Source organism: Heteronotia binoei, chromosome 5 (assembly GCF_032191835.1).
Source record: "Heteronotia binoei isolate CCM8104 ecotype False Entrance Well chromosome 5, APGP_CSIRO_Hbin_v1, whole genome shotgun sequence".
Taxonomy (NCBI): Eukaryota; Metazoa; Chordata; class Lepidosauria; order Squamata; family Gekkonidae; genus Heteronotia; species Heteronotia binoei.
In genome coordinates this window covers 31,882,745-31,900,940 of record NC_083227.1, presented here as the reverse complement: position 1 = coordinate 31,900,940, position 18,196 = coordinate 31,882,745, and the positions used below count along the sequence as shown (strand labels likewise).

The window sequence follows — 18,196 nt, the reverse complement described above, 5'->3', positions numbered from 1 at the left end:
CTATTTTTCTACAAAACAACCTCTGCTCCCAGATCAGGCCAGAGTCCCCACAGGTAATGGAGGACAGAACATCACAGGGGCATGTTTCGCAATTGCCTTCTTATTATTGAGCTATGGGTAGTTTTCCGTGGAACAAATACTTTTATCTTGTGCCTTCTGGTGCTGTCTTTGCTTTCCAACCATACAGGCATCTGGCTGACAGATTCATGTTCTTTAGAACGCAAGTCACACACCCTCCCCTGGTTTGCTCTGAACCATAACCATTACTGCGTTTTAAAGCCAGGATGTTTGGGCAGTCTATATTCTTGGTGCTTGGGGGGGCCACAGTGGGAGGACTTCTGGAGTTCTGGCCCCACTGTTGGACCTTCTGAGGGCACCTGGGTTTTGGCCACCGTGTGACGCAGAGTGCTGGACTGGGGAGGCCATTGGCCTGATCCAACATGGCTTCTCTTACGTTCTTATGTTCATTAAATCATAGGGTCACAGAAGTCAGATATGGTTTGATGGCACTTAAAGCGCTTGAGCACACATGTACATGGTGTCTTGTTTTAGTTCGATTCAGAAAACCAAAACAAATGTATCGGGGATACCCCTGGGAAAACAAACCAGAAAAAACACTGTTGAAGTGTTTTTAACAGTTTAACACTGTTGAAACTGTCTGATTGTCATAAGAAAGTGAAGCAGGAGGTATTGAGGAGCCTTAAAAGCAATATATTGCTAGTGATATAATTTTGTGCCTTTCCTTGTGGTTCAAAGGCAGCTTTCAGTGATATAATTATATTTATTTGTTAAAGCATCTATAACTTGCTTTTCCTTGTGGTTGAAGACAGCTTACAGTAACCATTGGAAAGACATTTCCAGTTAAAACCAGAATACAAGAACACCCAGATCCTTCCTCCCCTTTCCCTTGTCCTTAAAAGATGCCTGCTGTGTAACCCACCCTCCACAGCCTTGGCAAATGGGGCCTTTTGAAGATCTCCAAGGAGATGCTCCTTGTCATGGCTGGGGCTGGGTCAGGCAAAGTCCAGGGGCAGTCCGAGGTCTGTAGCCAGTAAGCAGGAGGGTCCGAGGTGCCAAATCCGAATCACTGTACAAGTATCGCAGGTCCGAGGTCCAGAAGCCGAGGTCAGGGAGTCCAGAAACCAAAGTCAAGCCGGAGTGAATGCTAGAACGTCAGGGAGATGACTAGTTGCTTCCACAAAGCCTCCTCCCAAAGCCTACAGCTATATAGCCCTCTGCTGGCTGTTGCCTATTTGGGCTAATTGCTGGCTCAGAGAGGCAGCCAGGATCCTGTTGCAACTCAAGCATCCTTGCTCTTAGAAGGGCCAGAATCCTCTCAAAACTCAGGGCTCAGGGAGCGTCTTGCTTGTGAGCGTGCTGCCCTCCTCTGATCCCTGAGGTCCTGACGGAGGCGGTCACGCACACGCGCCACCCGAGAGGGCGAGGCAGGGGGGCTGGGATCTTCTCCAGCAGGAGGCAGGGGCACTGATGCAGGTGGCAGGGGCACAGTTTCTTCTGCAGGGTCCCCAGCACCCATGACACTCCTCTCACCTCTTCAGGGGCCCATTCCATAGAGATGAAGCCATGATAGAAAAGTTCCAGGCTTTGGTCATTGCCTGTCAGGCCACCCTAAGTGATGGGGTGGTCAGCAGATGGCTGCCTGAAGACCATATTTGGTGGACAGGGACATTACGCTAATAGGTTCGGATCCACTCGAATGTTTTGATGGATTTCTGCTCACAGAGTGCCACTGTCTTGCCTGTCCCCTGCCACTGCAGCCAAAAATGCTGACTGGAATATGTTCCTTTGGGTCTCCTGATATTTGGGAGCAGTTTTTCAGGTGACATTTTGGGCTATGCTCTTAGAGTAGAAACTTTTCCATCTGTGGAAAAATGCTCCAGTGTATCCAAGCCGTTGTTCTACCACATGGGGGAATATTTTCTGGATTTTTTTTTGTCTTGGGCCATAAGTGGAGGATTGTTAATGGAAAAAGTGTTATGAGAGATCATGTTGGTTACCACAGGGATAACTCAGGTCAGAGAAGCCCAAAGCTTATGTTTGTTCTTCAGTTGAGAATAGTCATTTCTGGGCCCCATTCTGTTTCCTCCTCCTTCCTCTGTGACAGGGGTGTCCAACGAGACCAGTTCGCTGGAGACGGAGCGCTTTGAGGAGTTGCCCCTCTGCTCCTGCCGCATGGAAGCCCCCACCATCGAACGCCTCAGTCAGCAGGCTGGAAACCAGTGCATGGCGACAGAAAGCGCAGACGGGGAGGTAAGGAGGCAGGGAGGCTTAGGAGTATCATGAGGCTATGGCTCCTAACTTTTGTTCATATGTATACAGGCCACCCATGAGACTTTGAAGTTGTTTAAACTGGGCTTCTGCCCATGCCACAGGTGTTGCTCAGTGGCACCTTAAAGCAGGGGCTTCTCCTTGATGAGCTCTTTCTATATACCTGAGTCCTCAAATGAAGTGCCACTGTAGTATTTGAATGTCAGAGAAGCCTGATTGGTGGCTACCAGTAACAGGGCAGTTTGGGTGGTGGTGCCTTCATTAGGGAACTCCTTCCCTGTGATGCTTGCCAAGCTCTGGTTGTAGATCATTTCAAGAACGTGTAAGGGAACAGAAGCCTTAGAGATTCTTACTAAATGACAAGCCTGGGAGTGTATGAATTCAGACTGCAGGTGAGGGGTTGTGAAATATTGTCTCTTCATTGGAAACAAGCATGACAGAGAAGGGGTCTAGCTTGGTTTTCCCCCCTGCAGTGCTAGTTGACTTTCTGCAGGGGTTTTTCCCCCTTTGGAGCCTTCTGTTATGTCTCACCCTCCCTTGCAATCTGAAGTGGCTCAGCCCCAGAGGCAGGTTAATTACCTCAGAGAAAACTAGGCCGGAAACCAACTGTCTTCTTGCCTGTGCACTTGTAGCTTAGCACTATGAGAAGTGGCTATTTTGAATCAACGCATTGAACAATATGTTTTATATAATGAACCCTTTGTGAAAAATACAACATGGTTTAAAAAAACACCTCTTACAAAGTATCTGCAATTAAATATATAGTACTCTTACATCCAATCTTACATTAGCCAAACACAGTGCATTATAAAGTCCACACTATTTATGGCAATTAGCCTTTAGATTGTAAATTTCAACCTTAAGAGAATGTACACTCCATTTTAAGTTTCCTCTGACTGGTAGCTCAAGCTTGTTCCTTGTTTCAGCGTAGCTTTTATAAAAGCCACAATTTACTCATAAGATAAATAGCAGAGCCAGTTTGGTGTAGTGGTTAAGTGTGTGGACTCTTATCTGGGTTTGCTTCCCCGCTCCTCCACTTGCGCCTGCTGGAATGGCCTCGGGTCAGCCATAGCCCTGGCAGAGGTTGTCCTTGAAAGGGCAGCTGCTGTGAGAATCCTCTCAGCTCCACACACCTCACAGGGTGTATGTTGTGCGGAAGGAAGATAAAGGAGATTGTGAGCTGCTCTGAGATTTGAAGCGGAGGGCAGAATATAAATCCAAAATCTTATTATTATTATTATTCACAAGCACAATGATACCAAATCCAATTCAGTTATATTTCTAGAATGTATTAGCCATTAAACCATTTTCCTCAGGCACTGAGTCCTACAGTACTCTCCTCTGGCAACAATACAATTGTCTCAGGGAAGGCTAGGCGGGAAACCAACTGTATTCCTGTCTGCACACTTGTAGCTTAGTGGCTGCAGCAGCAGTATCTTGAAGCGGGAGACAATGCGTCCCTCCAGCCGGGTTCCCCTCATGGTCCTGTGTGAAGCACATCGAGCCAGGATGGTGAAACACCACTGCTGTCCAGGTTGTGGCTACTTCTGCACTGCGGTGAGTGAGGGAAAACTGAGGAGAGAGTGGTTTGGCGGTGGTGGAAGATGCTTTTTAGCCATGACTGAGATGGCGTCTATGAGCTGCTTTGTGGGGGCTGAGAGGAAGAATGATTTTGGATTGCTGTGTTTGTGATAGGGCCTGATTGGGGCCATGGATAGGCCATACCCAAATATGTGTGTTTGCCAGGCCTGAATCTCCAAAGTTAACTGTGGGAGCCTGAAATGTCACAGGCCCTTGATACTTTTTTGTCGATGAGGCCTGGAGGAACACTCTCCGAACAAGATCAGGGCCCTTGCTGCAATTCTGCAGGGCCTGTAAAGCAGAGATATTCTGCCAGGCCTATGGTTGAGGTGGTGGACCTCCAGCTGTATCAGCCCCCTGTGCCCTACTTTTCCACCATCTGTGTGGTGCTGTCTGTTTGCTGTTCTCTGGAAATGAAAAAGCACTAGGCTCACGGCTAAATACTGCAAAAAATAAAATGATTTATACACGGTGTATATGAAAGGCTAAGGCATCCTACAGGCATCCATACTGAAAGTTTTCTGGGGCTGCTTACTAACTGTCCCTGATTGCTGTCTTAGGTACCATTTGATGCTCTATAGGTTTTTAAATATTATATTGACTGTCTTTTAATTGTTTAAATTTATTGTATACATTTGCTGTTGTAACCCACCCTGAGTCTTGCTGTGCAGGGACAGGTGGGCTAGAAATTCAAATAAATAAAGGCCAGGCTTGGGCCAATCCAGAGTCTTTTTATTGCCTGCCAATCAAATAAGTGGATTAATGGCACCTCCCTGCAGATGCAGAAAGGGAGTGTGGTAGCCAAGCCTATTTCAGGGAAGATAAACAGGCTAATTTGTAGTATTCCTGAGTTCAAGCCCCAGAGACCTTGACAACTTCTTTCTTCCAGGGCACTTTCCTGGAATGCCACCCTGACTTTCGAGTGGCTCACCGCTTCCACAAGGCCTGCGTGTCGCAGCTCAACGGCATGATCTTCTGCCCGCATTGCGGGGAAGATGCTTCTGAGGCCCAGGAGATCACGATAGCCAAGGCGGACACCTCCACTCCAGTCCCCGTTCCACCATCGCATGGGCAGGGAACCTCCGAGTCCACAGGCCGCGCTGACACAACCCAGCCCAGGTGAGAGGAAAGGAATATGCTGGGTATTGCTAGCCCCTAGTTTCTCTTGGAAGGGAAGTATGGATTTGATTGTAGCATTTTCCCATGTATAGTGGGTTTTTGCAGTTCTTCCCTTTCTGGAGAGAACTGCACCTGAAGAGCTGACTCATCATTTCAAATCAGTAGATTATATTTTGTTCATATTTGCCTCCTGGAGCTCCTCAGCTTTGCAGTTCTTAGGGGAGAGGCTGTGGCACAATGGTAGAGCGTCTGCTTGGCATGCAGAAGGTCCCAAGTTCAATCCCTGGCATCGCCAGTTAGAACGATCAGATAGTTGATGTGAATGATCTCCTCTGGAGACCCTGGAGAGTAGACAATACTGACTTTGGACCAAACGGGAGACAGTTCTGACAAGACAGCTTCATGTGTTCCTCCTTACTGAGGCAAATGGCCCTAGCTGAGTTGAAGCCTTGTGTGAGGATGTTCTGAGGCCCCTCTTCCCCAGCACCTCGCTTTAACTCTCCCTCCTCCTCAATTCTTTGTGCGCCTTCCGCAGATCTCTCAAGCTGATGCTTGCTTTGTCCCCCTATCTTCAGGCACTGTTTCCTTGTCCATGACACCTGTGCTGTCTTCCCATAAGAACATGGCAGGATACATGGCATAATCATCTGGACAAACCAGTTTCATAACTAAATCCCAGAAACAATTTGAGTAACCTTATACGTATACTCTTTCTAAACTGTGTTTTTGTGCCAGCGCATTATATATTCCCTCCCTTCTCCTTGACCTTTGGGGGATGGGCCGTGGCTCAGTAATAGAATCTCTCTTTGTGTGTGGATAGTCCTGGGGTCAGTCCCAAAGATCAGGTGATGGAAAAGACCTCTACCTGAGACCCTCAAGAACCACTCCCTGTTCAGGTAGGCCAGGCCTTTGGTTGAGACAGCAGGCATCCTTATTCCATCTGCTTGGCTTCCCTTGCTGTGGTGCTATTCTGTTATTGCCATCCAACTATTATATTCTTGGGCCAATAGCTGTTGGATCTGTAGAATGCGCCCAATGGAAATTGCCGCCTATGGTGTATCTTACCGTTCTTTGGTTTTATTGTATCGCTTTATGGTTTTAATCTGTAAGTTTTTAACTGTTATTTAATGTGTGTTGTGATCTGCCCTGAGCCCGCTTATAAGAAATGGCGGAATATAAGCCTACTAAAATAAATAAAAAGAATTACTGAACTAGGTATACCAAGGCAAATTTATGTGATCTTTGTCCCAAAGTAATTTAGTGTGTGTCTGAACATTCTGTGACACTTTGGCATTGGGAGAGGTGATCTGAAAGCACCAAAAAATAGCAAGAGTTTTTAAAGCTGATATCAGATCTGTTTTGAAAACCATTTTTTAAGTTAAGTTCAGCAGTAGCAACTTGTCCAAGATCACCTGCCAGTCTCCTTACCTTCCTGGGATGAAAAGAAGGACATTCTTCTACAGCTATTTATCCCTTTCCCCCTCAGTGCCCGGATGAGGGGAGGGTCTAGCATAGAACCCTCACTGGAAGATGCGCCCGGTCTTGGGGGCCCTGGAATCGACAGCGCGGGTCCACGTCTGATGCTGCCTAATGGGGCAGTGCTGTCTGCACAAGGTCTGCCTGCAAGTGCTGGGCGTGAACAACTGGAGCGTGCCCTAGTGGTACAGGAATCTGAGCGGTAAGTGATATTCAGGCCCCCTTTGCCTCCATGGAAGCACACTTCACTTTTATTATAGCTATAGCTGACAGCAAAGAGGCTGGCCTTATGTCAGTCATATGTAGTAGTCATAAGCATGCATATTAAAGCAGCATTAAAACAAAAAACAGGCCACCTGTTGTATGCCTAAAATGCACATACCTATGTATAGAAATAAAGTCACATCATCTGGGATGCCCTAATTTTTAAAGTGATGGAGGGGCATTTGATGATGGCAGTCCTGACCTATTGAATAGACATTACCCTGAATTTTTGAAGCCTCAGTTGGGATGCTTTTGTGCACACTGAATAACGTACTTTCAGTCTAATTGCAATGCACTTTAGTGATCATTTGCAAATGAATGTTGCAAAGTGCATTGAAAAGTGAGTTGAAAGTGCATCATTTAACATGTGTGAAAATAGTGGTATGCACAGTTTCCCAGCTCTCATTTGCCTGGCCTGAGAGTGAATCACCTCTCATGTTCTCTCCCTCTTTCTTCTCCGTGGCAGACGCAAGAAGCTGCGATTCCACCCTCGGCAGCTGTATCTCTCCGTCAAGCAAGGGGAGCTCCAGAAAGTGGTGCTAATGTTGTGTGAGTGGCTTTGTGCATGCTTTCCCTCATCCATAGAACTTCAGACCTTTATACAGCCAGCCCAGTGGTACACATCAGGGAGTTTGGTGGATGGTGATACAAGGCTTTAGTGGTACTGAGAGAGCAGAGCATGGCCTTAGGATATGCTTTAAAAGTTTCCATCCATTTTTCCTTCTGGGTGCCATTTTCTCCGCCCATTTTGGTTTTCAATTTAATAACAAAAAACACTTATTTTTATTGATTGCATTTGCATTATCTTTTAATTTTTGCAATAGATGCAGTTTTTACAATTGCATTATAATTTTTACGATAGAAAAGTAGGTCAGTATTATTATCCCTATATTGAGAGCCAGAGTGGTGCACTGATTAGAGTGTTAAACTAGCCTCTGGGAGACCCAGGTTCAAATCTTCACTCTGCTGTGGTTATTTGCTAGGTGACTTGGGCTAGTCATAAACTCTCACCCTAATCTATCTCACAGGGTTGTTGTGAGGGTAAAGTGGAGGAGAAGAGGACAACGTAAGCCTCTGTGGGGAGAAAAGCAGGGAAGAAATGAAGTAAAATAAATAATTGCATTGTACTGAAGCTGAGAGAATAGCATGTTGATGCGCCAAGTGTTTAGTGAGGGTGGTCTTTAGTGATGCAAAGAATGAAGGCTTGCACACAGCAGTGGTAAAACTACTATATACAATTTATTTACACCTCCACTCTCCAAACCGACAGAATGCTCCGCTGCAACACCACCATACATAACCCACACATAGTAAAGTGTCTCTGTACATTTATACAATTCATCTACCCGGGTAACCAATCAGCTTGCTGCTGAGTCATGCTGACATTGTCCTGGCTGATGCAATCTGGCAAGCAGCCACCTCCTGTCACCTAGATGATCTACCTGGCAGATCAGTTACTTTCACTGTCCCAGCATGTGCTTAGAAACTGTCATTGTCTTCCACAATACTGACATAGCAGTCTTGGCCAAGGCTACCTAGTGGCAGAGTTGAAATTGAAAGCAGATGGTTTCTGGTTCATCGCTCTGTCCTCTGATACCTCTAATAACTTCAGTATGATATAAACTATACATTATGAATTATAGTAGGTTATTACAATGACCTATTCTGTCAGTCACGTCATTGGAGAGGCAGCATATAGATTTTCTAAAACACAGATGGATGTCTGAATTAATTTACTTCCTTTGTTGCAAAAAAGGGCAAGATCAGAAATGGAAAGAAGTGGTGCATGTTGATCATAGCTGGAGGAAAGATGGAGTTACAAGACCATAACTAACTCTGAGTGATACATTTGTTTGTTGGAAAGGTAGAAACGATGCATTCTTCTAACCATCCTCCCATCCCTGCCCCCAGTGCCATGTTCGGGACTTAGGAGAGAATTGGAGGGGAAGGTTTAGTTACCCTTGATGGTGTAATGAGGGTTAAGTCTCCTTTAATGTACCCTTGTAAGTATGTCCAGCAAAAGACGCTATTCTCTGGCGTGGTGGTGAAAAGCACCATCAAGTTGAACCTGACTTTTGGTGTCCCTGTAGGGGTTTCAAGGCAAGGGGTGTTCAGAAGTGGTTTTGCCACTGCCTGCCTCTGCATGGTGACCCTGAACTTATTTGGTGATGTCCCATCCAAATATTAACCAGGGCTGACCCTGCTTAGCCTCTGAGGCAATTGGGCTAGCCTGGGCCATCCAGGTCATGGCATATTGTCTGGCATATAGCGAAGAGTAAAAAAAAAAGTGATTATAAGCCTTAAAACAGGCTAGCTGAGAGCCAGTTTGGTGTAGTGGTTAAAGGTGCAAGCTCTAATCCGGGAGAAACCAGGTTTGATTCCCCACTCCTCCGCATGCGCCTGCTGATGTGACCTTGAGTCAGTCACAAGTTCTTTCAGAGCTATTCCCTCAAGAGCCAATTCTCTCAAGTGCTCTCTCAGCCCCACCTATCTCACAGGGTGTCTGTTGTGGGGAGAGAAGGGAAAGGAGATTGTAAGCTGCTTTGAAACTCCAATCTCTTCTTTTAGCTGCCCAGAAAAGTGGGATGTAAACATTGTCAATGAATACATCAAAGAATAGTGCCTCCACCTAGGCTTCTTTTCAGTAGGGATTGGAGAAAGAGAAGATTTTAACTGTTTGCCTTTACTAGGTTTTTACTCAAGGACCTGCAAGTGTAGACTCAGTGGGTGACTATCATGCAGCCTTATATGGGTGCCTTTCATATCACCTCTGAAATAGTTCCTGCCACATGAAGCTTTGAATGTGGCTTTGTCTGTCAACTCCTCCTTTCTGCCTTCCATTTCCAGTGGACAGCTTGGACCCCAATTTCCAGAGCGAACAGCAGAGCAAACGTTTCCCACTGCACGCTGCGGCACAGAAAGGGTACATGGAGATCTGTCATGTTCTACTGCAGGTGAGGACCAGGAGTGTGTGTTTATGTCTATCTGGGTTTCCCCTTCTGCACCCGTGACCAATTCCTTTGTGGCTGACCTTGCTCTTTCTTATTATACTCCTGATATGGGGTGAAGCACCATTCTTGCCTCCTCTCAAGGGTTAATGTGTAAATAACCTGGCTTTTTCTCACAGGTGTCCTTAATTAAGGGCCTCGGCCTGCCTGGCATCTTATCAGTTCAAGGTCAAAGGAATTGGATTCTCATGAGAACATGTTCTTAGTGTTGGGAGGGGGAAGATCAGGAGCGATGATGTAAGATTCTGGAGAATTCTCCTGAAGGCGTGTTAGGATTGGATGTCGCCCTCACCTGACTTGAGGGGCAAAAACTATAATTAAGATATTCACCAGGGGCAGGGGTTCCTCTCTGAGACTTCATGGGAAAAGGCCTGAATCTATGCTTGCCAAATTGCTGAAGTTGTAATTTATGCCAGCTTGAAGCCTGCATCTCAGTGTGAGTTTGTACCACCTTAAATGGATTCTTAAATGTGTTAGGTAGATAAACTTTCCTAGAGCCCCATGGCACAAAGTGGTAAAGCTGCAGTACTGCAGTCTGAATTCTCTGCTCACGACCTGAGTTTGATCCCGGCGGAAGCTGGTTTCAGGTAGCTGGCTCAGGTTGACTCAGCCTTCCATCCTTCCGAGGTTGGTAAAATGAGTACCCAGCTTGCTGGGGGGAAAGTGTAGATGACTGGGGAATGCAATGGCAAACCACCCTGTAAAAAGTCTGCTGTGAAAACATGAAAGCAACGTCACCCCAGAGTCGGAAATGACTGGTGCTTTACCTTTAGATAAACTTAGCTTTGTTGTTTAGTGTTTTGTGTGTGTTTTGGTAATCTGTTGGCTATAACTATATTAACTTGTCTAATCGTCTAATAAATTATATAAATATTTTTTTAAAAAGTCAGTCTGGTTACTTGTGTACTTTTGTGCTGCCAAACGATGGGGTCAGCCTGTTCGGCTCCTCGAAACTCGTCTATGATTGTTTCTTCCCACCTCAATCTTTCAGCCACCCCAACGTCTCTTGCTCTCCCATGTTCTTCTTTGCTGCGTTTTGTGTCTTGAACTCTCTCCTTGAATGTAATATCATCTTTTAAAAAAAATTCTCCAGATTACCCTGAATCCTCAGTCTCTGTCGTAACCTAGTTTAAGTGGCTGTATTTGCATGCAGCTGTCATTGTATGTCCGCCATTTATCCTCATCACTGTTGAATTTAGATCCTTGACAGATAATGTTGCATAAGATTTATTATTAAACAACCATGCATGAATCAGAAAATCTGCAAGAGGGGGATACCCAGGGTTCACACGTGTATTTCTGCAAACCTGGTATAATCCTTAAGTTTGCAGACAAATATTTTTTAAAGTTCTGAAATAATTTGAGCTATCTTTGAGTCGTTGTGTTAAAAGAAGATTCACGCATGCATTTAAAAAGGTAAGAGCGGCCTCCTTGTGTGGGGGATCTGCTCAGTCAGTCCAGAGTGGTTAGGAGAATAGGAGGAGAGAAGAAACAAGACACAGGGGCAGGGAAGCTGGCAAGATGGCACCTTTTTATACAGAAGTAAGACAAGGTGTTTCTAGCAGTGTAAGAAAAAGAAAAAGGAGCATGTCACTCTTTCTTCTGGTCTAACCTGCCTCAAAGAGTTGTTGTGAGAATAAAAGTGCCATCTGTAATTCCTCCAACTCTCTCTGCTTTGGTGGTTCAGATTTCTTCCACTTCTGTTGCACAGTACCAAGGCCACCCCAGTTTATCTTGGCAGAAAGGGAGGATGAAGATGAAACTGGGGGGAAATGGGAGTAAAGGAAATGACTCCTCTGTTGAGCCTCCAAAATGATGAAGAACAGAACCCTGGCATGTAGTGAGTAAACACTCATAAGGGACAGTAAAGGCTGCCTTTAGCTCCATAATGCTTTCTCTCCTGTTGCAGGCCGGTGCCAACATAAACACGGTGGACAAGCTACGCCGGACTCCTCTGATGGAAGCTGTTGCAAACAACCACGTGGAGTTAGCACGTTACTTAATCAAGAGAGGTGGTTGTGTTTACACCAAGGTAAGGAGATAGAAGGAGCGCTCTTCTATCAATGTGAATGAGTAAGGAGAGGCAACTTCCTCACAGGAATATTTAGGTGTGTTTGTAGCAGCGTAGAAGTTAAGGCTGTTACTTTTTTCTGTCAGGATTCCTCTGCCTTTAACAGGTATAGGAAAAGCAGAAATCCTACAGGTGCTGTTTTTCCTGTTGTGGAGATAAGGAATGCCTCACCAGTTGAATTTCTGCCATTTGGGATGCTGTTAAAGCAACAAGGCTCTTTCCGGGGTGGAGTGGAATGAGGGACAGCAAGTTTTGTGTAGGAGATGGGTGAGAGCAGTATTTGACAGAAGCAGATTAGAACAGGCGGTGTGAGGGGTTATGTGATAAGGACTCACACAAAGAGCATTGTTCAGACAATTATGAAGCCTGTGTAATGGTTATAGTGACAGCCAGTGTAGTGGTTAGAGCATGAGACTGGAATCTGTGTGACCTTGGACCAGTAATACACTCTTAAGCTTACCTCCATGAAGTAGTTGTGAGGATAAAAATTAAAAGATCAAAATTAAAACACCACATTAAAATTAAATAGTAAAAGCAATAAATAAAATGCCCCACTGGCGGGCAGCGCAAAGCCTATCAAGTAACCAGTTTTAGGCCCACATTAAACGATGGTATTAGCAATAGGATAGCACAAGGGCACCACAAGGGCACCAGAAGGGAGGCCAAATGATGCAAATATTTGCTTGGCTTTCTATAAAACAAAAAGGCCCTGTGCAAAACAGTGGTGACATCAAGAGGTGTGGTCTGATATGGAAATGAGTTCCTGCTGGGCTTTTTCTACCACCACCCCCCCCCGCCTCAGATATAACATGAGAGGAAGAAAGAGGTAAGCCATGGATATGGCCTTCTGTGTGTAGCTGGCATGTTGAAATGCAGACCTTTATACATGTTAATCATGGTTGTCATTCCTTTCTGTCACTGCCGTCAAAGGAGGATGATGGTTCCACATGCCTCCATCATGCTGCAAAGAATGGGAACGTTGAGATGGTCAGCTTGCTGCTCTCCACAGGGCAAGTGGATGTTAATGCTCAGGTGAGTGAAGAGCTGGCTTGGGCCTGGCACTGCTCCACCACCACCCTTTTGCAGGTGTGTGGTGTAGGAGCACAGTGGTGAGACTAAAACATTATGTCAGGGTGGGCAAAGAAAAAGTTTGCCTCCAAGAGCTAGCTCTGTATTGACACACTGCTGCAACCACGAGGACTAGAAACTTTTGAGAATTCAAAAAGTAAACCAAGATTCTCAGCATCCCCAAATCTGATTTGCAGTGGGTATATGGCAAGCATTTCCCTCCTAGCTTCCCTGTGTTGCTGTTCAGTGATGGATCGTTTGGTCAGCTGATGAACAAGGTGATTGTGTGGTGGGGACAGCAGGGGCTGTTTTAAGGGACTTCGTTTTGCACAGTGCTGGGGCAGTGGTTCATACTGCCTGTTGGTGCCTCCTGTGCCATAAAGTACGGGTGCAACTTGCCACATGACCTGGGCTGGTGGGCCCCTTGTGCAGCAGTGGTGGATGGGTGTGGACCCTTGCCCAGCTGGTGCTGAGAGACAGCAGAAAACAGTAGCATGCCTTGTCTTTCTGGGCTTTGTCTCGCCTGTTGACTGTACTCATTCCCTCTCCCTCTTTTTTCTCATTTAGGATAGCGGGGGATGGACCCCTATTATCTGGGCTGCGGAGCATAAGCACATTGAGGTGATCCGCATGCTGCTCACCCGTGGAGCTGATGTCACCTTGACTGACAATGTGAGTATGGCTTGCTGATTGTTTTGTGGGAGGGACCTGAGAATTGTGGGAGTCAGATAAAGGCAGTGTGAGGGCCTGGCCCGTAGTAAGGAACAGGGCTATTTTTGTAGCAGGAACTCCTTTGCATATTAGGCCACACACCCTGATGTAACCAATCCTCCTGGAGCTTACAAGGCTCTTAGTAAAGTCTACTGCAAGCTCTTGGAGGATTGGTTGCATCGGGGTGTGTGGCCTAATATGCAAATGTGTCCCTGCTCCAAGAAAAGTCCTGGTAAGGAGGATAGACGCTTGATCAAAGGGGCCTATAGGGGTTTGTCCCCTGTGAGAGTCTTGCTGACATGAAGAAAAATAGTGGAATCATAGAGTTGGAAGGGACGATACAGGCCATCTAGTCCAATGCTCAATGTAGGATCAGCAGGGGATTGGAATAAATGGCTTGTATGCCCCTTTCCAACTCTATGATTCTATGAAGAAGAGATTGGATTTATACTCCGCCCTTCACTTGGAGTCTCAGAGAGGCTTACAATCTCCTTCCCTTCCTCTCCCCACAACAGGCACCCTGTGAGGTTGGTGGGGCTTGGAGAGCTGTGAGAGAACTGCTCTTGAGAGAACAGCTTGGAGAGAACTATGGCTGACCCAAGCAGCTGCATGTGGAGGAGTGGAGAATCAAACCCAGTTCTCCCAGATTAGAGTCATCCACTCTTAACCACTACACCGAACTGGTTCTCTTCCCTCATTTAGGATAGCATCCCAGCGGAGATAGAAAAATCACCTTTTCTTACTCCCCAATTCCCCCATTAGGCAGGACTTGGAATTCTCTTGTGGATAGCCACCACCCCCTTGGTTTATTTTCCTTTCACTCCCCCCTGCTTCCAGTAACTGCCTGGAGATACCAGCCCCCGGTGGGGGAGGGTTAGTAGCATGTTGTGAGCAATCTTGCCATGCATTTAGGAATCCAGGCATGGTGTCTTAACTAAATCACAGCCCTATTACTATTACAGTTCTAGCAAAAAAAGGAGATGTGGGGAAAGTTATTAAGCGACGAGAGGCTGACATCTGCCCCCTCCCCACGCTGGAGGTTTTTGGACGGCTGCATGCATAGCAGGGACACCGGTCCTCCTGCATTCCTTCTTATGGTTGCACATGCATGCCCCCCCCCCCAATACATGCACACAAAGGAATAGCTGCTTTTCAGGTCCCCTCTAACACGTGTCAAACACCAGTATCAGCTCATCAGGGCTTGTGGTTGTGGAATCCAAGACCTGCCCAACCAAGCTTGCCCAAGAGAGAGGTGTTTGCTTGTCAAAGAGATGACGTGTTCTCTCCGGTGGCTTTCAAAGCAGCTTGTCTGACTAGATGACATTTATCCCACCCCCTGATGACTCCTGTTGGGGCTGTCAATCTCCATATCTGTGAAACGTCTGCCCCTCTGCCTTTCATCTGTCTGACTCGATTGTGTGGATCTGTCAGTTAAATCAATTCCATCTGGATCAGATGTGGCACCAGCATTTTAGAGCACTCTAAGCCTCCTCTAGGCTGGTCTTTAATTTTTTTTTTCCTCCCTCCCATCTTCACCTTTCAAAATGGACATGGCAGCGGGTGTTAATTTAGCAAGGAGTGGGGAGAAAGAAAAAAGGAGAGAGTGATGCTCAGTTAATTGGGTACTCTTTAAAATAATCTGTAAATTATTTTATCCATGAGCTCTATTGACTAAATATTAGAAACCTAAAGATAAACACAAGGAAACTGATATTCTCTGTGATGTAGTGATGAACGCATGACTCAGTAATGAGCTACTGCTTTGTTTTCCTAATAAGGGAGACCAAGGTTCAAATCCACATTTGATTCAGTTCACATGCATTCAGACCAGGGTTAAGTTTGAATCCAGTGCCACCTTTAAGACCAACAAGGTTGCATTCTGGGTATAACCTTTGCACATTTCTTCAGATGCATTGAAAGAGACTTTGCTCCCCATTACATGGGGTGGGGAGGGGGGCGGGTTTTGCCAAGAAGGGCCAATTGGAATTAAGATGCATAAGTAATTGAGATAAATATAGCTAAAATAGGATTAAAGCAGTGGGTAAAACCAGTGAATAGCATAAATTAGCATACAGATAAGAAATCCAGAGGAGTTAGCTGTGTTAGTCTGTTGCTGCAAAATAGAACACATTTTATTGTGGCATAAGCTTTTGAGAAACACAGCTCTCTTTGTCAAATGCATCGACGAAGAGAGCCTTGTTTTTCAAAAAGCTTATGTTACAATAAAAATTGTTAGCCATACAGATAATTAAAGTATCAACGAACAGTTGTGAGAACTGAGTGACTTAGCATGTATAGTGAGATAAGAACCCAAAATCTCTGTTAAACCCTGGGGGTTCCATAGTTCTGAGTGTTGTATTAACTCGTAATTCAGCAGTGTCCCATTATAGTCGGTTTCTGCAATTCCTTTAAGTTAGAATGTGCACAAATCTGTATAGTGTGCCTTGCTCCTCTGCCCTCCCTTCTTGCACAGAGGATCCTCATGAAAAACTATCTTCATTAAAAAATTCACACATGTACAGCAGTGTACAGGGATGTATGGAACATCCAAGGATGTCTTGTTCCTAATTATCCCAATGTTTCTCTCTTTTCCTGATACCTAAGTATGTTCAGCTCCCTAGAGTATCTGTTACTCACTGTGCTCTTCTGTTTCTTCCTCTTCTCACAAACAGGAAGAGAACATTTGTTTGCACTGGGCCTCCTTCACAGGAAGTGCAGAGATTGCTGAAATCCTGCTGAATGCACAATGTGATCTCCATGCGGTCAATTTCCATGGAGATACGCCCCTGCACATAGCTGCCCGGGAGAGCTTCCATGACTGTGTCCTGTAAGGAATGGGGGTACCTGGGCACTTGTGTTTGTGTGTTTTGCAGGGTAGCCTTGTAGGGTGGGAGCAGTCCAGATGTCCCAGTTGCTTTGCCCTGACCTTCTGCCTGCCTACAGCCTGTTCCTGTCGCGCGGGGCTGACACCGAAGTGCGGAACAAAGAAGGGGACTCACCTGTGGATCTGACCTTGGAGAATTCAGAGGTGTGGTTTGCCCTCCAGCTCAATCGCAAGATCCGCCAAGGCATCCTTAATCGTTCCGTTCGCACAGAACGCATCATCAGCAGGTGAGTTGCAGAATACATTTTGTTAGGGGAGAGCTGCTTTGGGAAGGGTGGGTTGATGCAGCTCTCTGCTGCCCCTGGTGGATGACACTGCATCTGCATCACTCTTAAGAACATAAGAGAAGCCATGTTGGATCAGACCAGTGGCCCATCTGGTCCAACACTTTGTGTCACGCAGTGGCCAAAACCCAGGTGCTGTCAGGAGGTCCACGAGTGGGGCCAGAACTCCAGAAGCCCTTGCACTGTCTCTCCCCACCCTGAACACTATGAATAGAGAGCATCATTGCCCCATCTCTACCTTGTGGCTAATACTCACTGATGATCCCCTCTTGAAGCCGTCTGTGCTTGTAGCCGCCACCACCACTTCTTCTGTGTTAACTCTTCCTTTGTGTTAACTCTTCCTTTGTTGTGGCCATTTCAGATGTTTAGATGTCTTTTCTCCCCATTGAGGACCAAAAATGACTTACAACATCTTCTGTTTTCTCCTTGCACCTGCTGTGTATACATGCCTAGAGAGCCCCTACCTCCGCTATCATAGGAAAGGGAAGAACGGGTTTGACTTCCCTCCTAGGCTGCCTCCCTTTCCTCAGTGCATCTTGTTTAGACTGCTGTCAAAAGGCATGAATAAAGTAGTGGATCCACACCCACAGAAGTCCCCCCTTCCTCTGTTGGGTTTGGGAGTTCCAAGCTCTTTACTCTTTGCCCTGCCTGAAGGCAAATGCTTCCCACAGATCTTGCAGCTCCCTGTGTAACTTTTGACAGCAACATCTATAGTTCCCAGCTGTCATACTTCCCTACCTCCCATAGTAGGACTGTCAAACACCCATCCAACACTCTAACCTCCTGTTACCCCTGTTGCTCCTAAGAGTGGTGAGGGGGAATTAAAAAACCAAACAAACTCACCAACATTAGGATTGTGAGGGTATCACTTTCAGGAAAAACCCAGGAGCAACAATGGTAGCTCTAGGAATTGCCAGAAACTCTATGAATTCCTAGAGCTATGGCCATCACTTCCAGGGTTAGTGGTCGTTCAGCCCTGACTTAGTTAGTCCAAGCAAGCCCGATCTTGGAAGCTAAGCAGGGCCAACCCTGGCAACCACTTGGATGGGAAAGCTCCAAGGAATACCAGAGCCAGGATGCAGAGGCAGGAAATATCCAGTGACCTCTATGAAATTGCTATTTGAGATCTTACTGTCGGGCAGACGATATAGAGTGTTGAAGGCTAAGACAAATAGATTTAAGGGCAGCTTCTATCCAAGTGCTGTGGTTAGGCTAAATGCAGGGCTATGAATGGTTATTTGTTTTAGATGTAGGCTAAATGTAGGGTCATGAATGGTTATTTGTTTTAGATGTATTTAAATGGTTTATGTATATGTCTTTTCTTTAGTGTTGATGTGTTGGTATGTTTGTGGAAGAGCACCTCATTTCGTTGCTCTCATTTTCCTTTTTTGAGAACAATGACAATAAATTTATCATATCATATCATATCATATCAAATGTC

General features: G+C 45.9%; 1 protein-coding gene across 1 annotated transcript in view; it reads left to right on the top strand.

Moving 5' to 3' along the window:
• The window catches only part of EHMT2 (euchromatic histone lysine methyltransferase 2), a 57,550-nt gene that overhangs the window by 24,848 nt on the left and 14,506 nt on the right, over positions 1-18,196 (top strand). The window contains exons 11-21 of the mRNA XM_060239076.1: positions 2,126-2,271; positions 3,703-3,846; positions 4,760-4,989; positions 6,476-6,667; positions 7,196-7,278; positions 9,577-9,683; positions 11,647-11,769; positions 12,739-12,840; positions 13,444-13,548; positions 16,260-16,414; positions 16,531-16,698. Of these exons, the coding sequence (XP_060095059.1) occupies positions 2,126-2,271; positions 3,703-3,846; positions 4,760-4,989; positions 6,476-6,667; positions 7,196-7,278; positions 9,577-9,683; positions 11,647-11,769; positions 12,739-12,840; positions 13,444-13,548; positions 16,260-16,414; positions 16,531-16,698 (1,555 nt within the window). The remainder of the gene's footprint in view (positions 1-2,125; positions 2,272-3,702; positions 3,847-4,759; positions 4,990-6,475; positions 6,668-7,195; positions 7,279-9,576; positions 9,684-11,646; positions 11,770-12,738; positions 12,841-13,443; positions 13,549-16,259; positions 16,415-16,530; positions 16,699-18,196) is intronic.